We start from the raw sequence: 21,391 nt of genomic DNA on the forward strand, positions 1-21,391 counted from the left end.
TGAACCCTTTTCTGTCTCAGTAATATTCAGGGCTGCTGTCAGGACCTGGATTGGGATTTGGGAGGGGTGGGGGAGGGATCCACATTCAGTCCTCCTTCGACGTTGTTGATAATCTGTGTTTCGTCTTCCCTCTTTGTTGGTTCCTCTCGTCTCTTGTCCTTGGCGACAGATGGATGACGCAGGCAGTAAGACATGTTGGTGATGAATAGCTTTGCCCCTAGCTTATTTAGGCAAAGTCCGTTTGTCTTAAAAAGATGCCTGCGGTCCCAGAAAAAGCGGAAATTGTCAATAAAATGCATTGGGCGAGCAAGAGATGCAGTTGAGAGCCATTTGTTGAGCCAGAACAGTCTACTGAATGTCTCCGCTCCTCTCCCGGTCGGGGGCAGAGGGCCACTGATGAAAACCTCAGCATTCACAGAGCTGACTGTTTCAAAGAGTTTGTTGAAGTCCTCTCTCAACTCTGTTGATTGTTGTTTTTCAATGTCATTAAATCCAATGTGCAGAATGATATTTTTCACAGTTGGGTGTGCAGCCACAATTTCCAGGATTCTTTTTTCCAAATCAGACACCGTATCCTTCGGAAAGCAGAGTACTTTGATGTTATTACTGCTTTTCATATCTTTTACAGAAAAGTCACCCACAATCAGATTTTCAGGCCCTGTCGTTAGCTTTCTCTGTGGCTTTAAGTTAGCAGGTCTTACCCTGCTGCGTGGTGGTGGGGGGTTATCCAGGCAGTCAGAGGGGGATCCATGGTCCTGCAGCAGTGGAGCAAACCTGTTCTTTAGTTGAACAGTTGTTTGCTGGGGAGGTTTCTTGGTAGCTCTCCTCTTCCCAGCTGTCCACTGCTGTGTCCTACGAGGCAGTGGGGTTGAGGAGGCACTGTGCCTGGATGGAGATGGTAACGCAGGCCAGCCGGTCAGATCACAGATATCGGGGCGCTGGGTCCTGCCAGATATCCGTTCTCCCATGTCACGGGGAAATGGTCTTCTCTTTGGCTTCGCACCAAGTGTGTTCCAGGGAGGATTATCGCTGGTAGATTTATTACCGTGTACAGGATCCTCCCGTTTCTTCATAGCTTCATTATTGCTACTTAGCTGGGTTCTAGCATGCTCCTGTCCACTGTTTTGAGTCAGTGCTAGAGTGGTGTTGTTCCCACAAAGTCCATTCACTTCTACATTTACTTCTAACCGATTCATTTTTGTTTCCAGCAGTAAAATCTTCTGTAGGAGTTTATGGTAATCTTCCGTAGAGAAGGGAGGCATCTTCTGCTAATTACCTTTAGCAGGCTCAGGCTTATCTTGTTTGGTAGGCCTCCTCGCGTAGCGTTGAGGAAGTCGTAAAAATATTGAAAAATGCCCGTTTTATCTCAAAGAAAATATAATCCCACTGGTTTTGTAAATATCCAGGAGCTGCTGCTCTTTGTTTCTTATTGAGGAGAAGCAGATAGCAAAAAAATAGCAGAAAATCGCAGGCAGGGGTGAGAGCAAAGAGGAAAAGCGTCTGCACTGTAGCAAAGCCGGAAGCAATCCACATGACTCTGCAACGTCCAGATCTAGTGACATAGAATTACATATTGACAAAGACTAATTATTGTGGACAGTTGGAGAGTGTAACGTTAGTTTTGTTGCCTAATGCTTCATCATTTTTCCTTAACTTGACATTCATTATCTAACAACTCACAGGAAACATTTTTACTAAAACACATCCATCCATTATTATTATTATGAAGGCAGAGTTCACCTGGACAGGTCGCCAAACCATCAGGGGCGTTTACGATTACATTTAGGGCATTTCACAGACACTTTTGTCCAAAGCGACTTACAATAAGTACATTTGTCAAAAGAAAGAAACCACAACATATCATTGCCGATAAAGTAAGAGCTAAAAATAGAAACAAGTTTTAGGTCCTCATCTGAGTAAAGTAATCAAACATACCTTAAGAACAACAGTGCTATGATCAAAGTGTTGTTGCATTGCCTTTTAACTCTGTTGCAGACCAACTTTCATATCTTATAACTTTTTGTAAAACTATCAAAGTGTGTCATGTTTGTTTGATAGAAAGGAAGGCAGGAACAAACATGTAGAGAGAAAATGTGCCAAAGGTCATCATCACTAGTGACGCTCTTTGTTGAAGCAACATTTTATGTCATTAGAATACAATAACAACTAGAGAAGCAACTAAAAATCAGTTTGGTAACCGAACAGCTCCGCTGTATTAGTTTTATTTCAATAGTATTTTCTATTTTTAATAGTATTTTCTAGTATAATCCTCATCTCCAGTGTGAACCAAACACTGAAGTTTATATCATGCAGCTTTAAAGAAAAGTGAAAAATGAAGGTGAAATGTCAAACAACACATCACTCCAAAGTGAACAGTCCTCTCTTTTATTGCCTTCTGTGCTGTAATACAGGGATTCATCAGAAAAATACAAAAAGATAACGTTATTAAAAAAATATACAAAAACATACAGGGATTCAAATATGAAGGGGAATACATTTGTTGCTGGTATTTTGTTTGTTTTATACAAAACTACAAGAGAGAGATAATCTACCAGTTATGATGGTCAATAATGTACAGGCCTCTCCTTCTGCTAACTGGTCTAACTGGATAATGCTGATGGCATCATTTTAATAATAGTCAGACATGTTAGGGCACTGTAAGATCAAATCTACAAAGTGCAGAGTGGAGAACAAATTGAATTTATGAAGTATTTATCGTTAGTAAACTACGGATTCCTGTCATCACACGTTCTCCACCAACAACAGACCACAGCTTTAGTGAACAGTGATGCTTTTAACGTCTAAACTTCCCTTTTTGTTTTAAATCCAAACCACGTTCCCCTCCGACTCTCCTCATACTGCAAAGCCATCAACCAATGTCATGATTTGTAGGAAAATTGGATCTTGGGAGTGGTAACAACACTTCAATGCGTTTCTAATGAGCTATTCTACTGTGGTAGAAAAACAATCTGCTATAAATACATCATATTAAACAAAGCGTACAAAACCGATCAAGTATAGACAGCGGTGTGATATGAATGAACACTGTGGGATGAAGGCTAATAGTTTGTGCTTGTTTCTAACATCTACAGTATGTTGATTACATGTCGTTTACACAGACTGTGACTGTTAGAACAGATGTCACATGACGGCCAATAAGATCGACTGAATGTAGATCATCAGACGTCCTGGGAGTCTGAATGGATGTTTGTTTACAGCTGCTTTGTTGGTGACGGGTGTAAAGTGGACGCGGTGGTCTTAAACCAGAACTATGAATCTGCATCACAAGCTTTCAGATTAATGTCATCCTCGTAAGCGTGAAGAGCAACCGACCGACTGAAGGCCACAAAGACTCTGTGGGGAAGAAACACTTTGGTTTTGTCCGTCGGTTTCTGATGTGCCCTCCTCTTCCTCGCCCTGTTGTTCGGCCTGTGTGGCGTTCACTGTGATTAAGGTCAGATCACTTCCTGGAGAGGAGCTGGTTCTCCAGCTGCTCCAGACGAGCCGTCATGCCAGACAGTAGATACATGGTTAAGGATAATGTTTTCTTTTGCATGCAAATTCAAGACATTTAGACATTTAGTTTAGTCTATTGAGAGGCGCTTGTCTCTGATTCGGGTTTCTGCACACGTCACTCAGCATGTGAGAGACAGTAGGGTTGTCCACCAAGGGCTGATCAGAGAGAGAGAGAGAGAGAGAGAGAGCATTCTGCACATAGATATAGAACAGGAGTAGAATGGACATTCAAATGGTTTCAGTGGTCATTTGTCAAAAAAAACAAAAAAAAACAGTGGTTGCAATAGTCTTTTTCTTTTTCCATCATTCTGATGGACAGAATCCATTATTACCTGTCATTTAAATGTATTTTGTTTAAATCCTAATAAGAGATGACCATATTTGAAGGTGGAGTTCATCGTTCAAATCCAATGCAGTTGTTTTCAAATTCAATGAATATCTCCTCATGTTCTGTATACGTTTAATCCTGCAGTGGACCCACAGAGGAATGTATTTGCTGTTGTGTTGTTTACAGTTTTTCACAATTGTTAACACACAAAAAGTGAAAGTTCAGCACAGTTTGCACAACCTTCACTTCATGTACCAATCGCTCGACCCAATTTGGCACAACTTCACACTCCCTTATCTGCATTAGACTCTGACTTTCCTTCTTTACACTATCAGTTACACAACACCTTGTTGTCAAAACACTACACACAATGTTCAGTTGTAGCACACACTTATCAAGTAAAATCTCAAAGCATCAACCTACAACACACAAATACTCAAATCTCTAAATATTCAGGTCTGTTGAGCAATTAGCAACCAGAGCAGGAGAGGGGTAAGAGTGAGAAGAGGAGGAGGAGGAGGAGGGAGAGGAAGACACCGGTTTACTGTACTCTACTGTTCTCTGTGTGTAGGCCTACTGAAATAAAACTATTTTTGCTGCATATCTGTGTGGTGATTTATGTTTGACTATAAAGAAATAGGCCTCATCGCCATTCATATGGTGTGTTTTGTTTCTATGATTGTGTTTTCAATGTTGCACTTCAGTGTGCTGTTACAGTTTTTTACGATTGTTTACACACTAAAATAAAAATGTCCACACAATTTGCGAAATTCTACTCCAAGGAGCAAAACACCTCCACAGATTTGCACAACATTACACACAATGTCTGCTTCACCCTTTTTGCAAACCATTACACAGGGATTTGTAAAACGCTACACACATTTTCACACCTTAGACACAGACAAGGATTGTGAGGTTACTTCCTTGTCATTACAAAGCCCCGGATTGCCAATGACCACACTAATGAACAAATTGGATAATCACATCCACCAAGTGTGGAAGCACACATGTGCTTATTTGAAAACGCAGCACTCAGGTGTGCTATAAAAGGCAGCAGGTGAGTTCACCTGTCTTCAACAAAAATGGAAGGAGCTAGAAGAAGAAGAAGAGTGAGAATGAGAGGGGGAGCTCAAAGAGGAGATGAAGGCGGTAGAGGAAGAGGAGAAGGAGGTAGAGGAGGAGGCCCAGGTAGAGGAAGAGGAGAAGAAGGAGGTAGAGGAGGAGGCCCAGGTAGAGGAAGAGGAGAAGGAGGTAGAGGAGGAGGCCCAGGTAGAGGAAGAGGAGAAGAAGGAGATAGAAGAAGAGGTAGATAAAATAAATACTTGAAATATTTAGTCTGCAGCATCAGTGTTGTGCTTGTGCTTGGTAAGTTTATAGTAGGCCTATTTGTGTACATTCTCCCTATATCTCAAACTAATCATGAAGAATGTTGTGGGTTTGTCAATATTTTTTTGACATCTAAATTATCCCTTACATAACAATGTCTGGCCAAAAATCTAGCACATGCTATTTCCTAAAATTAGTTTTTTACAAATGTGTTTTTTTTATTTATCACAGCAGTGTGAAACTGGCTGCAATAGTGTCTGATCATTGAGGACTGTGTTGGTTAAATGAAAACCAATAGCATTTTCACAAATATGTGTATATGTTTTGACTGAAGTGTGTATGTTTTGACTGAAGTGTGTCATTTTGCAAACAATCTAGGAATTATGCAAATTGAGGGTGGTGTTTGGATAATTGTGATTATATTTTGAAAAAAAGAACCCGGTTTTCAAAATTGCATGTTAACAATTGAAAAAAACTGTAATGCCTGGTAGTGTGCAGCAAATGCTTGTTGTGTGTACTCAATGAATGGTATGTGTGTGTCATGAAATTATGGTGTGTGTACCGAATGAAAACACCAGTTCCATTTTGTGAACAGTTAAGAGATTTGATGGCAAAGAGTCCTCTTGAAAAGGGAGTCAGGCTGAGCATTTTGTGTGTGAGGTTTTCAGTTTTGTGTGTGCAGTTTTGAGAAAGCTGTTATTGTTTTGAGAAATGTGTGTTAACAATTGTGAAAAACTGTAACTTCCTCCTGTTTCTTACCACTGATCGAAACTAGAACGTGAGTCTTCTGAAGAATATTGAAAGATGAGTGCTTTGTGTTAGTATGAAGGATATGTTTCTGTGTGAGCTGCTCCAGGCTGCTCATGGTGGCCTGCTGGAACTCCACCAGACTCTCACAGGCACACGGGTCCTTCACCTCGATCTCCCCCTGGCTCTCCTCTGCAAACACACACACTTCACTTGACCTGACACATCATACTCTCACCTCAACAACACTGTGTCCAAAACAAATGTTCAAACTCGACATAAATTCATGCATGCTCACCGCATTCATACAGATTAAACCCATTCCCACCTTTTCAGCTATTTCTGCTATTTCACTTTCTCACATATTTAAACCAGCAATTAATGCTTCTTGTTATTATTCAACCTTTCAATAAAACTCTTAATGCCATTCCCATATTTTCAACTACTTCTTCCTATAATTTTATTATAATTTTTGTTATTGCATTACAGTGTGGGAGATTTTCTGCAGCGATCATGTACTTTTGCCAGCAGATGGAGCCAAAGACCAGGACATCATTACACTCGGACTGGCGTCACATCTCTTACAACTTACTTTATGTTGAACAAATGTTTGCATCATTTAAAACACTAAACCCATTCAATGAATCATAATGCATTTTTAAGACCATAATGTGAAATATTTTCTGTGTGTCTTCATGTAGTAAAATATATACAGTTAAATTTAAAACATGGTGTTTTTTTTTAACAACTGAATTGACTTTCAACCACCCGGCCGGTGTTGGACACGGCTTGTGTTGTTGTGAACTAAGAGGTTTTGTCATCTAAAACGTACTTTGTTTAGTTATGTAAATCCATATCGTCTGTTATTGCCCTTAAGTGGGAAAACATATTTTACTTTTGGAAGGGTAATGTGGTCCCGACTGACAGTAAAACGAATGTTGCAGACATGAACGATGTTTCCAATTGCAATATATTATATTGAAAGTCATGCTCAACGTCATGAAAAAAATGTAACATTTGCGTTCATGTGTTCAAATCAGTAGATTCAAATTCCGTGTTTATTTCATGAACTGCTGTGAGACTGTGTTGGGTTGAGTAGAGGTGAAATATTCTAACATTGCTTTTCTCCCATGGTGGTTCTCCAAACTCCCTCTACTGTACGTAACACACTGACGACAGAGAAGTATCTCATACAAACTCATGGCACTACGGCCTTCAGGACTTAGTGAAGTATTTACTGTGGTAGTACTGTCCGGAGGTCTGTTACCTGGGCACACGTTGAGTTTGAGGTTCTCGGCGATGGTGCTGATGGCGGTGAAGTCAGTGGTGTAATAGAAATGTTTCTCCACAGGCTCAGATGCAATCTCACGAAGCTCGTCTTCCACAGCTTTTCCGACGCCCACCGCGTACATGGTGATACCTGCAAACAAGTACGTGTCAGCGTGAACCTGCAGGGCCTGTGTTAAGACCACAATCCGTCGACACCGGCTGAGTCTTACCGGCTTCTTTGGTCATCTTGCTGTACTCTGTGATGTCATCCTGCGAGCGTCCGTCTGTGAAGACCAGGCCGATTCGGGGGATGTTACGGCTGGAAGGACGAGCGCCCTCGGTCTCTGAGAAGCTGTTCTCCAGCATGTGTTTCAAGGCCAGACCTGTCATGGTGCCTTTCTCCATGTAGTCCACCTAGACCAGGACAGAAACAACGGTTCAAGTGTGGGCTGACCACGTCTTCTTCATTCCTAATAATTCAGATTTAGACCCTCTCATCCTATAAAATCTCTCCTCTGTCCACACAGTTGCTGCCACCTCTGGTTGTTTCCAACTTTAAATGTTATTAAGTGAATAACAAACCGACTTCACCTTCATAACTGCAGCTTTGATCTCGTCAGCAGTGTGGTACATGTTGAGAGGGAACTCGGTCCGGACCCGGCTGGAGTACTGAACCAGACCCACTCTGGTGCCGTGAGCAGACACGTCCAGAGAGTCCACCACCTGGAGCACACGAGCATGGACGGGTGCTTAGTTAGCTTCTACTGTTATATTTGAGTTTATTTTTGGTATTAAACGTCACTTCCTGTGCGTTTTTTTTTTTTTTTAATTTGTTGAATGATAATGATGACACATGACATTGAAATACCTGGTTAACAAACTTTTTGACCAGCTCAAAGTTTTGTGGGCGGACACTCTTAGAGCCGTCGATCAGCAGCACCAGGTCGATGTTGGCTGACTTGCAGGCTGAAGGAGAGAGAGCAGAACAAATACTGACCACACTTAGTCCTCAGGTTTGCTCCCATTCAGAGACAAATAGACCAGAAAGCAGGGGATGCTTTATGGCGGGGCTCCCTTGTGATTGACAGGTCGCTACCATGGCGTTGTCCAGTCCCGAAGTATCAGTCTTACAACTTTAATCCTTTCACACTTCCCCCTACCTTAGCGTCACTCTCGTGTGTCACTTCTAGTTGCAAAAATACAATATGTGGAATGTCAAACACTGTCAGAGTGACCCTTCACCTCCATCCTGCACCTGCAGCATGTCTGTTGGGTCCTGCAGGACCCACATGAAGTGACCCGCTTACGTCAGATGTGGATCCAAAAAAACAGGATTATGTCAGGTTGTTTTCTCTGTTTGTCTGTTGGCTTAGCCTGATCAAACAAACAAACAGCTCCATCTCTTCTACCTGCATCCTGCACCTGCAACATTTCTGCTGGGTCCTGCAGGACCTACAGGATCCGCATCTCCCTGCAGCCCTCTGACTGCAGAGTGGCGACTCAGCGTATTTTATGTTGTGTTTGTGATCGCGGCAAAATTTAGCTTCCTGTCGTAGGGTGGCAGGGCCTTAGAGATAGGAGGAGCTACGTGGTTCTCAGGATCCTTCTGGACCATGCCTGGACGTTTTCCAGGCATGTCCAAATGTTGGAGGTCCCCGGGCAGACCCAGAACACGCTGGATAGACTTTTTATCCCGTCTGGCCTGGGAAACCCTCGCAGCCCCCATGAAGAGCTGCAGGACATTGCTGGAGACAGATGTGTGTAACCCCGGCCCAGATAAGAGGAGGATGGATGTTTGTCATGACTGATGAGGATCATAATCAGGTCTACGTTGAGAAACAGCCAACCTGTCCTGTCGACTGCTCAGACAGGTCAGCTGCTTTTATGTATTATATATGTATTATGTGTTTATTCATATTTATCAGAGAGTAAGTCGTCTTACTGCCACAGCTCTTGCCGTCCTCCTGCAGAAGTTGTCCCTCGGGACAGATGCAGTAGTAGGATCCTGGGGTGCTCACACACTGGTGCTCACAGCCGTGCTCCACCGTGTTACACAGGTCCATGTCTGCAAATACACATTTAACTGTGAACAACACATATATGCAAACCGTAGTGGAGAATAACGTTAACGTTTTGCAACCTTTTTAGTTTTTAGAAGCACAGATATACTGTATGTTAGTCCAAAATAAGAACTACTAGATATAACCATGACATATCCCCAGTTCATGCTGACATTAAATATAAAATGATACACAAATGATATACAAAGGGGGCAGTATCTGTTTATTAATGGTAACTTTTGGGATTAGGGCAATTCTAGAGAAATCTACAGAGGCAAAAAGACAACGTAGTAAAATAAGAAGCCAAATTTGCCTTTTAGATGTTTTCTTTCAACCATTCTGGTGACAACGAAAAACCAAGATGGCGATGACCAAAACACAAGACAGTGACGGCCAAAAAACTAAGATGGCGATGGACTAAGAATAAGAAGCAGTTGATTACTGCTACAATTGCAATTTTTTTTATTAGGTTTTCTGAAATATGTTTAAATATACAAATGAGGTATTTTCTAATGCCAAATTTTGGTGACATCAAGGGAAATCTACAAATAGACAAAATAGTAGAATGAAGACCTCATTGTGTATTTTGGATGGTTTCTTTCCACTAGTCTGAAAGAAGACGTCTTATGGAAGATGAATAGAAATAAATCTCTAAATTGACCAGTTCATGAAGAAGGATGGTTTTGCCTTTAGTGTCTCACCATAAGATCATAAAACACATTTGACAAGTAGTTCACATAAGAAATGTTCCCACTGACTTGTGCAGGTCTTCTTGTCTTTGTTGAGTTTGAATCCTTTGTTGCAGTCGCAGCTGAAGACGCCAGGAGCGCTGATGCAGATCTGTTCACAGTCGTGTTTCCCCTCAGCACACAGGTCAATGGCTGAATAACACACACGCACACACACACACACACACGCACACACACACACACACGCACGCACACACACGCACACACACACACGCACACACACACGCACGCACACACACATTTAAAATGGGTTCAAAGTGGAACAGTTTCAGTGTTTCTGTGTTGATTATATGTTCATATGAGGATAGTGTAAAAGAAACCAAATGTGTTTTTATTTAGAAGAAGAAGAAGAAGAAGAAGAAGAAGAAGAAGAAGAAGAAGAAGAAGAAGAAGAAGAAGAAGAAGAAATGTGCTACTGATCTTCCGTCTCAGAGAGTTATGGGCTGCAATGTAATGAACCTGCTCATTATTTTTCAGATTAAATGAAGTAGTCCCTTAACGACCGTCCAAAGAACACAAAGGATTAAATTGAAAGTTTTCACATTTATGAAGCTGGAGGCAGCAGCTATTTATATTTGTACTGAGGTTACAACTAATTATCAAAACGGAGGAAGAAGAGGATTAATGCAGCAGCGTAAAGGTGTGTGTGTGTGTGTGTGTGTGTGTGTGTGTTGGTGTCCTTATGTCTGCAAGCTCCTGACTAACATGAGCAGGTCTTCTTGTCTTCGTTCAGTGTGTATCCCTCGTTGCAGTCGCAGCTGAAGACGCCGGGCGCACTGACGCAGATCTGTTCACAGTCATGTTTCCCCTCAGCACACAGGTCAATGGCTGAATAACACACACATTAAGTTAAAGTGTGTATGTGTGCGTGTGTGTGTTGAAGAGGAAGATGAATAGAAATGAATCAGTAAATTGGCCAGAGCATGAAAGCAATGTTTTGGCCTTAAGTGTCTCGTCTGCAGGTTGGTATTTCCAGGGAGAGCAGCAGGATTGTATTCCAGAAAGCAGGTTTTGTCAAACGAGTGTGTTAACCTGCGAAGAAGATCCTCTGAGTTTTCCCTTCCAGACAGAGAGTGAACGTGAACTTTGTTCACTCTGTGAACCTAACCTGGCTGTGGGAAAATGGGATCCTTTCCTCGTCAACCATCGATTTGGAAGTAAAAGTGATTCAAGCAGCCGGATGTCCAGAAGGGATTTCATCACTTTCCTTTTTCTCACAATCTATCATATCTGAACAATATTCTCCGGCCTTCCATTTCCTACATTTCATATCACAGACATAATCACCGTTGCATAGCCTTTAGATTTTTCTAAGAGCTTCTGTGTGTTGAAGCAGCATTCTGTTGGGGGTTAAAGCTGCTACAAGTTAAAATAGACACTTCTAATTACTTTGTTTAATATGGGAAATACGATTAAAACTATATGGCTTCGGCCACCTGTTTGCTCAATATTCTTAGGCTTAATTTCAGCTGCAGCAACGTTATTTTTGTTCCCGTGGGATTGCACCTAAATCAAAAAGAATAATATTACATTTCATTACTGACACAACAGTGTTTTCTCCTGGTTGCCATGGTGAATGGTAGTATCGGAGCTCCATTGATGATGGCTTTGTAAAGTCGGCAGGCATGTAACTCAGCTACACTGAGTTAACAAACTCAGAGTTGATTGAACTATTTCACAACAGCTGTTCTGGAACCGAAAACTCAGAGTTTTGTGACTTTGTTAAACCTGCTTTCTGGGACACACTCCTGGTCTCTGCTCATTCATCCTAAGGTTGGAAACAGTTTGTTGACAGCAGGATCTCGAGGTGCAGACATTACTGTGGACCTGTGAGTGTGTTAATATGTGCAAACGTGTTGGAGGTTTGCATTCCCGTCCGTGCAACATGCTTGTGTGTGAAGAGAGCACTGAACGGGTATCAGTGAGTGTGACTGGGACTCCAGTCATGTTCTCTCGTGTCCAATGTGAAATGTTTTGGGACGAGACCTCCAGTAGTAGTTTCCTACACTGAGCTCATGGGAGGGTTCAGGGTTTAGTACAACCATTATTATACGGATCGGTGCAGCGGCTGCAGTAATGCGGTCGCTGTATCGGTCCGTCGTGGTAAAGAGAGAGCTGAGCCGAAAGGCGAAGCTCTCGGTTTACCGGTCAATCTACGTTCCTACCCTCACCTATGGTCATGAACTTTGGGTCATGACCGAAAGAATAAGATCCCGGATACAAGTGGCCGAAATGAGCTTCCTCCGCAGGGTGGCGGGGCGCTCCCTTAGAGATAGGGTGAGGAGCTCCGTCACACGGGGGGAGCTCGGAGTAGAGCCGCTGCTCCTCCACATCGAGAGGAGCCAGTTGAGGTGGCTCGGGCATCTGCATCGGATGCCCCCTGGACGCCTCCCTCGGGAGGTGTTCCAGGCATGCCCCACCGGGAGGAGACCCCGAGGAAGACCCAGGACACGCTGGAGTGACTATGTCACCCGGCTGGCCTGGGAACGCCTTGGGGTCCTCCCGGAGGAGCTGGGGGCAGTGTCTGGGGAGAGGGAAGTCTGGGCGTCCCTGCTCAGGCAGCTGCCCCCGCGACCCGGTCCCGGATAAGCGGAGGAAAATGGATGGATGGATTATTATACAACAGATTTATATCAATATGTAGAAACCTATAATAGAAATAAGTTGTATTATTATTACAATATTAGGTTTGATGATTTGTTACGTTAAAGGTTAAACTAAAGTCTGACAGTTAAACCAAAGATACCATGTTAGTAAAAGACGTTTTACAATGATGTGTTCAGAGTCCAGGGTCAGTCTACAGCCTGCTCTCCTAAAAATGACGTTCCCACTCAAAGAAAGTACATGTGATTTACGTTTCAAAGGAAACTTATTTTGTGACGGAGTTTCTTTGCTGTTGATGTGTCACAAATGAGTTCCAAAGGAGTCCGTGGAGGACCAGGTAGGGAGGAGGTCTGGGTGGGGGACGGGTCAAAAACAGGACTTGATGTTAGTGTCCTGTTAGAATCAAGATGTTTGTAGCTTGTTTTTGTTTTGTTTTATTCGTTAATAACGTGTTTAAAACTGAGACCGCTTGGTCCGGGAAAAACTAGGTTTCCCTGGAAATGTAATTACGAGTGTAGTGTAGTTGTGTGGGAACGTCACTTTGTAGAAGACAGAGTTTCATTCCCAGTCTGAACTAAACAGTGAACATGACATGCTCCCTGTGCTTGTGCCTTCATATTGAGACACCATTTCTTGCATTACTGCTTGAGTTGAGTGGTATCTAGTAAAAAGGAGAAAACAGTGTCATTTAATTTCCCTCCTCAGATGAATTCTCCTCAGACCGGGAAGCAAATAGGACTTAGTCCCTACTTCTAAAAACAATAAAACTCTGTTACAGATTCACAAAGTGAAAGCTGCAACCAAAGATAAAATCTTTCAAATGTACAATCATCAGATCGAGACTGTTCACTGTCTACTATTCAGGTTGATTCATAACAGTCACAGTAAAGTGAAATAGTGAGAGAGTTCTTGAGTTAGCTCCCTCCAGTGGTCCAACATTGTTGTTACAGTTTAGGTAAAACAATATGTTGCATGTAAGCAGCTCCAGCATGCAAGTTTCATTGTAATAACATCACCTTCATGATACTGATGACAGTCACAGATCAATGACAGTGAGTTTGGTCTCATGCACTACGGCCCACTTACCCTGGCAGGTCTTGCCGTCGTCCAGCAGCCTGTATCCCTGGTTACAGCGGCAGTGATAGCCATTGAGCACACTCACACACTCATGATCACAACTGTGGTTCCCAAACGAACAGTAGTCGATCACTGAGGGGAGGAAAGCAGCGAGGCCGTAAGCAGCAGAGTGACCGGGAGCTACATGTGTGGGATTGTTCCTACGTCCACTCACAGGCGTCTCACGATCAATCCACGTGACATTAAACAAGCAGAGATCGCCGCACGTCGAGTCCTGCTCTGTTACAGCAGCGTGACACGTTCTGTCTCAAAGCCCAAACTTACGGCTCAAGTTATGGTTGTATGGAAGATTTAAGAATGAGAATAAGACTGTTTTTTCAACCTAATAAAAGGGGTGATGGAAAAAACCTTTATTATATTAGCGATTAATTTAAACTGGTGTGCCAACTAGACTCGTCAGCGGGATTGGCAGGAAGTTAGTTGAAAAAAAGATGTGTTGGTCAGTCTGTCTGCTTCACTGACAAAAATATTTTCTGCAATAAAAGTGATTGAAGTAAGAGAACTGAGAACTGAAAAATGTATTTTATTTGATAAAAAAAATGTTGAAAAACATTTGTATAAGTTGCAGATGAAAAAAGGTATTAAATGTTATGGCAATACCCCTCCTTAAGAGACATATTTTTGTGTTTTTAACTATTTTTGTACAACAGGGATATTACGAGACCTCGCTTATTGAGACAAACAGGAGGGACGTGGTGCAAACCCACACTCAGCTTCATGAATCAGCAGAGAAATCATGAATCAGCATTTTGTCAAGCTCTGAATCCATTTCATCATGAGTGAACATGAATTCAAGCCGAACACTTTACATAAAGCAAGGAGCTCTCAGCAGTTTATATCAAACACTAAACTAAATCTCTTAGTTAAGTTTAGGCAACAAAACCTCTTAGGTAGGTTTAGGCAACTAAATCTCTTAGTTAAGTTTAGGCAACTAAATCTCTTAGTTAGGTTGAGGCAACTAAATCTCTTAGTTAGGTTGAGGCAACTAAATCTCTTAGTTAGTTTTAGGAAAACGATCAACAACACTTTGGGACACGTTGTGTCTCGTGGTTGAAAGTCCTGTGTTGTTGGACACATCCACTCCTCTGGACGTTGCAGAGTCACATGGATGTGTTCAATCGGTGTGTCCATGAAAAAAGGATCCTAATCAACTTTCCATTGACATTGTTTTAGTGCCTAGTGACACACAAATAATGGACAATTCGTGTCCCTGAGCATGAAACCATTAGATTGCATTTCATTACTATTCCATGATCTGCCATGAGACGGGGTTGTAATATCAGATGTGTGTGGTGTAAAATTATTGTGTTGTTTTACAGTTTCTACATGTGTTCTCTGTATGTACAGTATACTGTATATATGTGTGTGTGTGTGTGTGTGTGTGTGTGTGTGAGACTAACTTGAGCAGGTCTTCTTGTCCTCATTCAGTTTGTATCCTTTGTTGCAGTCACAGGTGAACAAACCAGGTGAGCTGATGCAGATTTGTTCACAGTTGTGTTTCCCCTCAGCACACAGGTCTATGGCTGAAACACACACACACACACACACACACACACACACACACACACACACACACACACACACACACACACACACACCACACATTGATTGAGTAACTTTAGTCTTGGGGATTTTTTGTAATTTAATTTTTTTGCATGCAAACATCTTAAATCCTGTGTGAGTTTATAAAGCCTTGTTTCTCCACTGCCAGAATACATTTTAATGATGTGTCAAATGACATTTACAATGGAAACATTGTAAAAGGTTGAATTCTGGTTTGTTTCCTGGTGCTTAATGGAGTGCTGCAGGAATGCATGCTGAAACCCCAAAATGACTCAGCATTTTTGCCTGGAAAGCCGCTAAAGGGAGGCTTCCAGGAGTATCCTGATCAGAGGTTGAACCACGTCAACTGGCCGTTTTCAACACGAAGGAGCAGCTGCTCTACTCCGACTTCCCTCCAGATGTCTGAGCTCTATAAGGCTGAGCCCACCGTACTGAAACGCCTGTCCATCTCACGATCCATTTTACCCTCACTCATGAACAAGACCCAAGGTACTTGCTCTCGGATTGTACTCCCTCACTTGGAGTTGTAATCCATTGCTCTCCCATAGAGAACCATGGCCTCAGACTTGGGGTACTGTCTCTCACTTTAAGTGCTTCACACTCCTCTGCAGACCACATCCTGAAGGAGCCAACAGAATCACATCATCTGCAAAGAGACACTCTCCTCCCCCGGGTGTGTCTTACAATTCTGTAAGTGAAAATGACCAACAAGACCGGTGACAAGGGGCAACCCTGGCGGAGGCCAACACTCATTGGGAACGTGTTTGACTTTGTGCCGAGTATACCGACACAAGTCTTCCCCAGAGTCTTCACAGAGGTGCTCGTTCCACCGCCTGACATTACCCCCAGTTTGGGTTGAATGGTCTCCTCCTCTGCTGAATACAGCCTGACCCAAGCCTTGCTTCCCTTTCTGAGTCTGCTTTGGTTTGACTGTACTTCCTTCAGGGCCACTGAAAGTCTGTCTCCATAGTCTCCTCAAACTCCTCCCAGACCTATGTTTAGGCTTTGGTAACTCCCACTGGTTAAACGAGTACCAGTCTGCTTATTCCGGAGACCGAAAGGCCTCATTCTTAGGCTTCAAGTGGCTAAATGACAATACTAAACATCACCACGGTAAACACCAGTCTGCCTTTAGCTTAGTGGTGCTGACGTGAAGTAATTTGAACGTTGACCCTCCAAATAAAGTAATCTAGACATAAATACTCAACCTTGTTGGTTTTACCAGAGACTGTCTCTGGTTTCTCTACATAGTCTGGTCTGGTCTCAGACTGATACAATATTTGTTTCCTCTGCTTATGACATCAGCGATGACAGTTGGAGAATCTCAATGCTGATAGGCTTGTATCAAACAGAACTTGTCTGAGAATCATCACGTTTTTACTTTTTCTTCAGTATCAAAGCAATCCGGTGATTGTTGTCTGGTCATCCTATGTTGCAGTTGTCTCACATTTTTCCCCATGGTGTTAAACTTTGAAAACCCCATTTTTTATTGTCCAGTTGTCTGTGTGCTATTGATTTTGTGGCCGCTTGTTACCTGCACAGGTTTTCCCGTCATCATTCAGAGTGTATCCAGGCAGACAGAGGCAGTGGAAGGAGCCCGGTGAGCTCTCACAGATGTGTTCACAGCCGTGCTCCGACTCCAGACACAGATCCACACCTGCAGCAGAGTAGGGATCCACATCAGGGTACACAACATCAGCTCCAGTATATGGAGCTCCATGTCTTAACATCATGAGAACACATTGACTCAATCAGCTTCCTACTATGAGTTCTACATGAACTCAGAGGCTTATGCCAAAGATACAAATGTTAAGTCGATTTCAAATGAGAGATTTCCGATTTTTTTGCAAATCTGATTGCAATCAAATCTGATGACATTGTAATCGTTTGCTCATGTTGTCAGACCATTGTTGACTGTTTTTGTCGAGCGCTTTTAACTCTTGATAAATAATCTTAAATTCTATTTTTTTACTTTGTTCATCATGTAGTCATGAATATTTTATTCCCCTTAGTATCGATGCAGCAGAACCAAATATATGGTCTTCTTCTTTGTTGAAACCCCACACCTACATTACCCACAATGCAACGTGTGTGGTGTGTTACAACACAGTCGCACGGCAGTTTGTAAAATAGTCATGAAATTGAAATCTACTAATTTTAGTACATCGACACATCTGTTACAAAACCAACATTACGTTTAGTAAAAACATCATGGTTGGGCTTAAAATCATGATGTACAGTTTAGGTTTAGACAACAAAACCTCTTAGTGAGGGTTAGGAAAGTGACATTGCAGGACTTCTAATTCGAGCTAAAACATAATTTTAAGCGTATCTATCTTACATATGGCAACGTATTTAGAACATCTGGAATTGAGGAATTGGTTGGATGGTTGAGAAGATTACTTCACTACCTTTGAATGTCATATTATTGGTTGAAATTCGTTGGTACTAGCTGATGTACGTACACATCATATTTTGTTTTCAAGGAAGAAAAAGATGATTGGATTTTGATATACAAATATGAATGAATTGATGCATATATTGTTAAACAGGTGAACAATATCACCAGGGATATGATCTTATTTTTAATTTCAGCTCGACCGTGACACGTAAAGAGTTTAATGTTATAGAGAAATGCATAGTAAGTCCTTCAGGACTTTACCAGCATTAACTAGTGCTGTTGTGATAATTATCATATTTAAGTCTACACTGAAGATCCAGCAGTAAAATAGTCATGATCATTTTAAAATAATTTTCTCTGCAGGTGTAATGTCATGGTTGAACATGACTGTGTGCAGTGATGGTGAGTGTTTTTCCCTGGGCATGCTTTAATTGATTTATTATTTCATATTCATTCACTGTCTTGAACTTTATCTGTGTTTCTTTTCTCTTCCTTTCCATCTCCCACTAAGAGAAACCATTTTCCCACAGTCTCGTCTAGAATAACAGCAGAATGGGGATATATCTTGCACTTAAAGGATTTGCAGAGGCTGTTATGAAATATAACTATGTTCTGTGGGTTTCTATTCAGACTAGCTACTCACTTATTTTTAATTAAATGAAGAATGGGCTGTTCCCCCACTTGAAGCCAGCAGCATGACAGTAGAACTCCAGCCTCGGCTGCAGGTTTTTACTTACCTAATGCTAACTAATTTATTACATTTACATTTACATTTAGGTCATTTAGCAGACGCTTTTGTCCAAAGCGACTTACAATAAGTACATTTGTCAAAAGAAGGAAACAAAGAAACCACGACGTATCATTGCCGATGCAGTAAGAGCTAAAAATAGAACAAGTGTTAGGTCCTCATCTGAGTAAAGTAGTACTTCAAGAGTAACAGTGCTACGATCCGAGTTTTTTTTTTTTTTTTTTTTTTTTGCGGGGGGGGGGGGGGGGGGTCGAGGGAGGGTGTTAGTGGGTCATGCTATGTAGAGTCGAGGTGAAGTCTGAACAGGTGAGTCTTGAGCCTTTTTCGGAAGATGGCAAATGACTCTGCTGTCCTGATATTGGTCGGGAGTTCGTTCCACCACTGAGGCGCCAGAACAGAGAAGAGTCTGGACTTTGCTGAGCGACATTTGTTTGATTTCAGCGATGGTGGTACCAGCCGGCCAGCTGAAGTAGAGGAGCGGAGTGCTCGCTTCGGGGCATGAGGTTTGACCAGTGTTTGAAGGTAGGCAGGTGCCGTTCCATTGATGGCCCTGAAGGCCAGTGTCATCGTCTTGAATTGGATGCGTGCTGCAACAGGGAGCCAGTGGAGGTCACGGAGGAGGGGGGTCACGTGGGAGAATTTGGGTAGGTTGAAGATAAGGCGTGCGGCAGCGTTCTGGATACGCTGCAATGGTTTAATCGCATAGGCCGGGAGTCCGGCCAGGAGAGAGTTGCAGTAGTCAAGGCGGGAGATGACCAGTGCTTGGACCAAGAGCTGCGTTGCATCCTTTGTGAGGAAGGTCCGAATCCTGCGGATATTGTAGAGGGCATATCTGCAGGATCGGGCCACAGCAGTGATGTTGGGGGTGCAGGATAGTTGGTCATCGAGGATTACACCCAGGTTCCTCGCAGTTGAGGAAGGAAATACTGTGATGCCCTCAACAGTGACCGACAGGTCCATGTGAGGGCAGTCTTTCCCTGGGATGAAGAGGAGTTCGGTTTTATTCAGGTTAAGCTTGAGGTGATGTGCAGTTGTCCAGACAGAGATGTCAGCCAGACAGTCCGAGATGCGAGTTGCAATGTGAGCGTCAGAGGACGGGGGAAAAGAGAGGAACAGCTGGGTGTCATCAGCGTAGCAATGGTAGGAGAATCCATGCGATGTGATAACAGAACCTAGTGATCTGGTGTATAGTGAGAACAGAAGCGGTCCTAATACTGAGCCTTGAGGGACACCCGTGTCCAGAGAGCAGGGTTTGGACATAGAGCCATTCCATGTGACCTGAAAGGTGCGGTTTGTCAGGTATGATGTAAACCAGGTGAGAGCAGAGTCGGTTATGCCAAGTTCAGCCAGAGTGGAGAGGAGAATTTGGTGGTTGACTGTGTCGAATGCAGCAGATAGGTCAAGGAGAATGAGAACGGAGGAGTTGGATGATGTTTTGGCGTCTCGCAGGGACTCGGTCACAGTGAGGAGGGCCGTCTCAGTGGAGTGGGCAGTCCTGAATCCTGATTGGTTAGGGTCTAGGAGGTTCTTCCGCAAGAGATAGGATGACAGTTGGTTGTAGGCAGCACGTTCCAAGGTTTTAGAGAGGAATGAAAGAAGAGATACAGGTCTGTAGCTTTGGATGTCAGTAGCGTCAAGGGTGGGTTTTTTCAGGAGAGGCTTCACGATAGCGGTCTTAAAATCCGCTGGAATGACACCTGAGGTGAGGGAGGAGTTGATCAGGGTGGTGAGGAATGGCAAGATGTCGTGTGAGATGTCCTGGAGAAGAGAGGAGGGAATCGGGTCAAGGGAGCAGGTGGTGGCACGGTTAGATGTAACAAGTGCGTGAACGTCTTCAGAGGTGAGGGGGCTAAAGCTGGTAAGACCATCCGAGTTGAGAGTTGGGGGAGATGTCTTCTGGGAGGGAATAGGCGTGAATGATGAGCTGATGTCATTTACTTTCTTGGTAAAGTAAGTTGCAAAGTCATCGGCAGTAAGGAAGGAAGGGGGCGGAGGGGTAGGAGGGGTGAGGAGGGAAGAGAACATGGAGAAGAGTTTCCTGGGGTTGGAGGCAGAAGAGTTGATCTTTGCCAGGTAGAAGGCAGATTTAGCTGCCGAAACAGTTGAGGTGAAGTCAGAGAGGAGGAGGTGGTAGTGAGCAAGGTCCTCGTGCTGTCCCGATTTCTTCCATTTTCTCTCTGACGCTCGCAACAATGATCTGTTGGTTCGCAGAGGTTCAGACAGCCAGGGAGGGGGGGGAGATGATCGCGCCGGTCGTGCGATTGGGGGACAGAGAGTGTCCAAAGAAGAGGCGAGTGAGGACATCAGGATAGAGGAGGCTTCCTCAGTAGGCATTAAGGAGAACTGTTCCGAGGATGGGAGCGAGGAGATAACAGTTGAGGAGAGAGCGGAGGGAGTGAGGGATTTCAGGTTGCGGCGGCTGGTGACCATTCGAGGCGTAGAGGGGAGGGATGTGGTGGGCTTCATGGGGAGGGAGAAAGTCACAAAGTGGTGGTCGGACACGGTGAGCGGGGTAACAGAGATTGCCGAGATGCCACAGGATCTTGTGAAGACAAGGTCAAGTTGGTTCCCGGCCCGGTGAGTTGGTGGAGAGGGGGAGAGCGTAAGGTCAAATGCGGAAAAGAAGTCGATGAATTCAGATGAGTGCAGCTTTCCCGAGTGGATGTTGAAGTCACCGAGGACGACGAGCGGTGTGCCATCATCAGGGGAGCAGCTCAGGAGGGCATCCATCTCATCCAAAAAGTCACCAAGAGGACCGGGTGGGCGATAGATCACTATGATGTTGAGTTTGAAAGGAATGGTGACAGCGACGGCGTGAAATTCAAGCGTAGATCGGGGTAGGTGGTCTAGAGGAAGGACCTGGTAGGACCATGTGGGTGAGATGAGGAGCCCAGTTCCTCCTCCTCGCCCTGTTCGTCTTGGGGAGTGTGAAAATGAGTAGGC

General features: G+C 43.4%; 1 protein-coding gene across 3 annotated transcripts in view; it reads right to left on the reverse strand.

The window, feature by feature from the left end:
- Window positions 1-2,348: 2,348 nt before the first annotated feature.
- matn4 (matrilin 4) overlaps window positions 2,349-21,391 on the reverse strand; it is a 42,206-nt gene continuing 23,163 nt past the window's right edge. The window contains exons 6-17 of one of the 3 annotated variants that reach the window (XM_084025649.1): window positions 16,834-16,956; window positions 15,137-15,259; window positions 13,686-13,808; window positions 10,701-10,823; window positions 10,005-10,127; window positions 9,129-9,251; window positions 8,055-8,152; window positions 7,778-7,909; window positions 7,417-7,600; window positions 7,185-7,337; window positions 6,005-6,109; window positions 2,349-3,519 (exon numbers count right to left, since the gene is read on the reverse strand). In XM_084025649.1, the coding sequence (XP_083881775.1) occupies window positions 3,461-3,519; window positions 6,005-6,109; window positions 7,185-7,337; window positions 7,417-7,600; window positions 7,778-7,909; window positions 8,055-8,152; window positions 9,129-9,251; window positions 10,005-10,127; window positions 10,701-10,823; window positions 13,686-13,808; window positions 15,137-15,259; window positions 16,834-16,956 (1,469 nt within the window). In that variant the 3' untranslated portion in view covers window positions 2,349-3,460. The remainder of the gene's footprint in view (window positions 3,520-6,004; window positions 6,110-7,184; window positions 7,338-7,416; window positions 7,601-7,777; window positions 7,910-8,054; window positions 8,153-9,128; window positions 9,252-10,004; window positions 10,128-10,700; window positions 10,824-13,685; window positions 13,809-15,136; window positions 15,260-16,833; window positions 16,957-21,391) is intronic. The other 2 variants (XM_084025650.1, XM_084025651.1) reach the window with 2 other exon arrangements.

The sequence above is a fragment of the Eutrigla gurnardus genome (genome assembly GCF_963514095.1).
Source record: "Eutrigla gurnardus genome assembly, chromosome: 2".
Classification (NCBI taxonomy): Eukaryota; Metazoa; Chordata; class Actinopteri; order Perciformes; family Triglidae; genus Eutrigla; species Eutrigla gurnardus.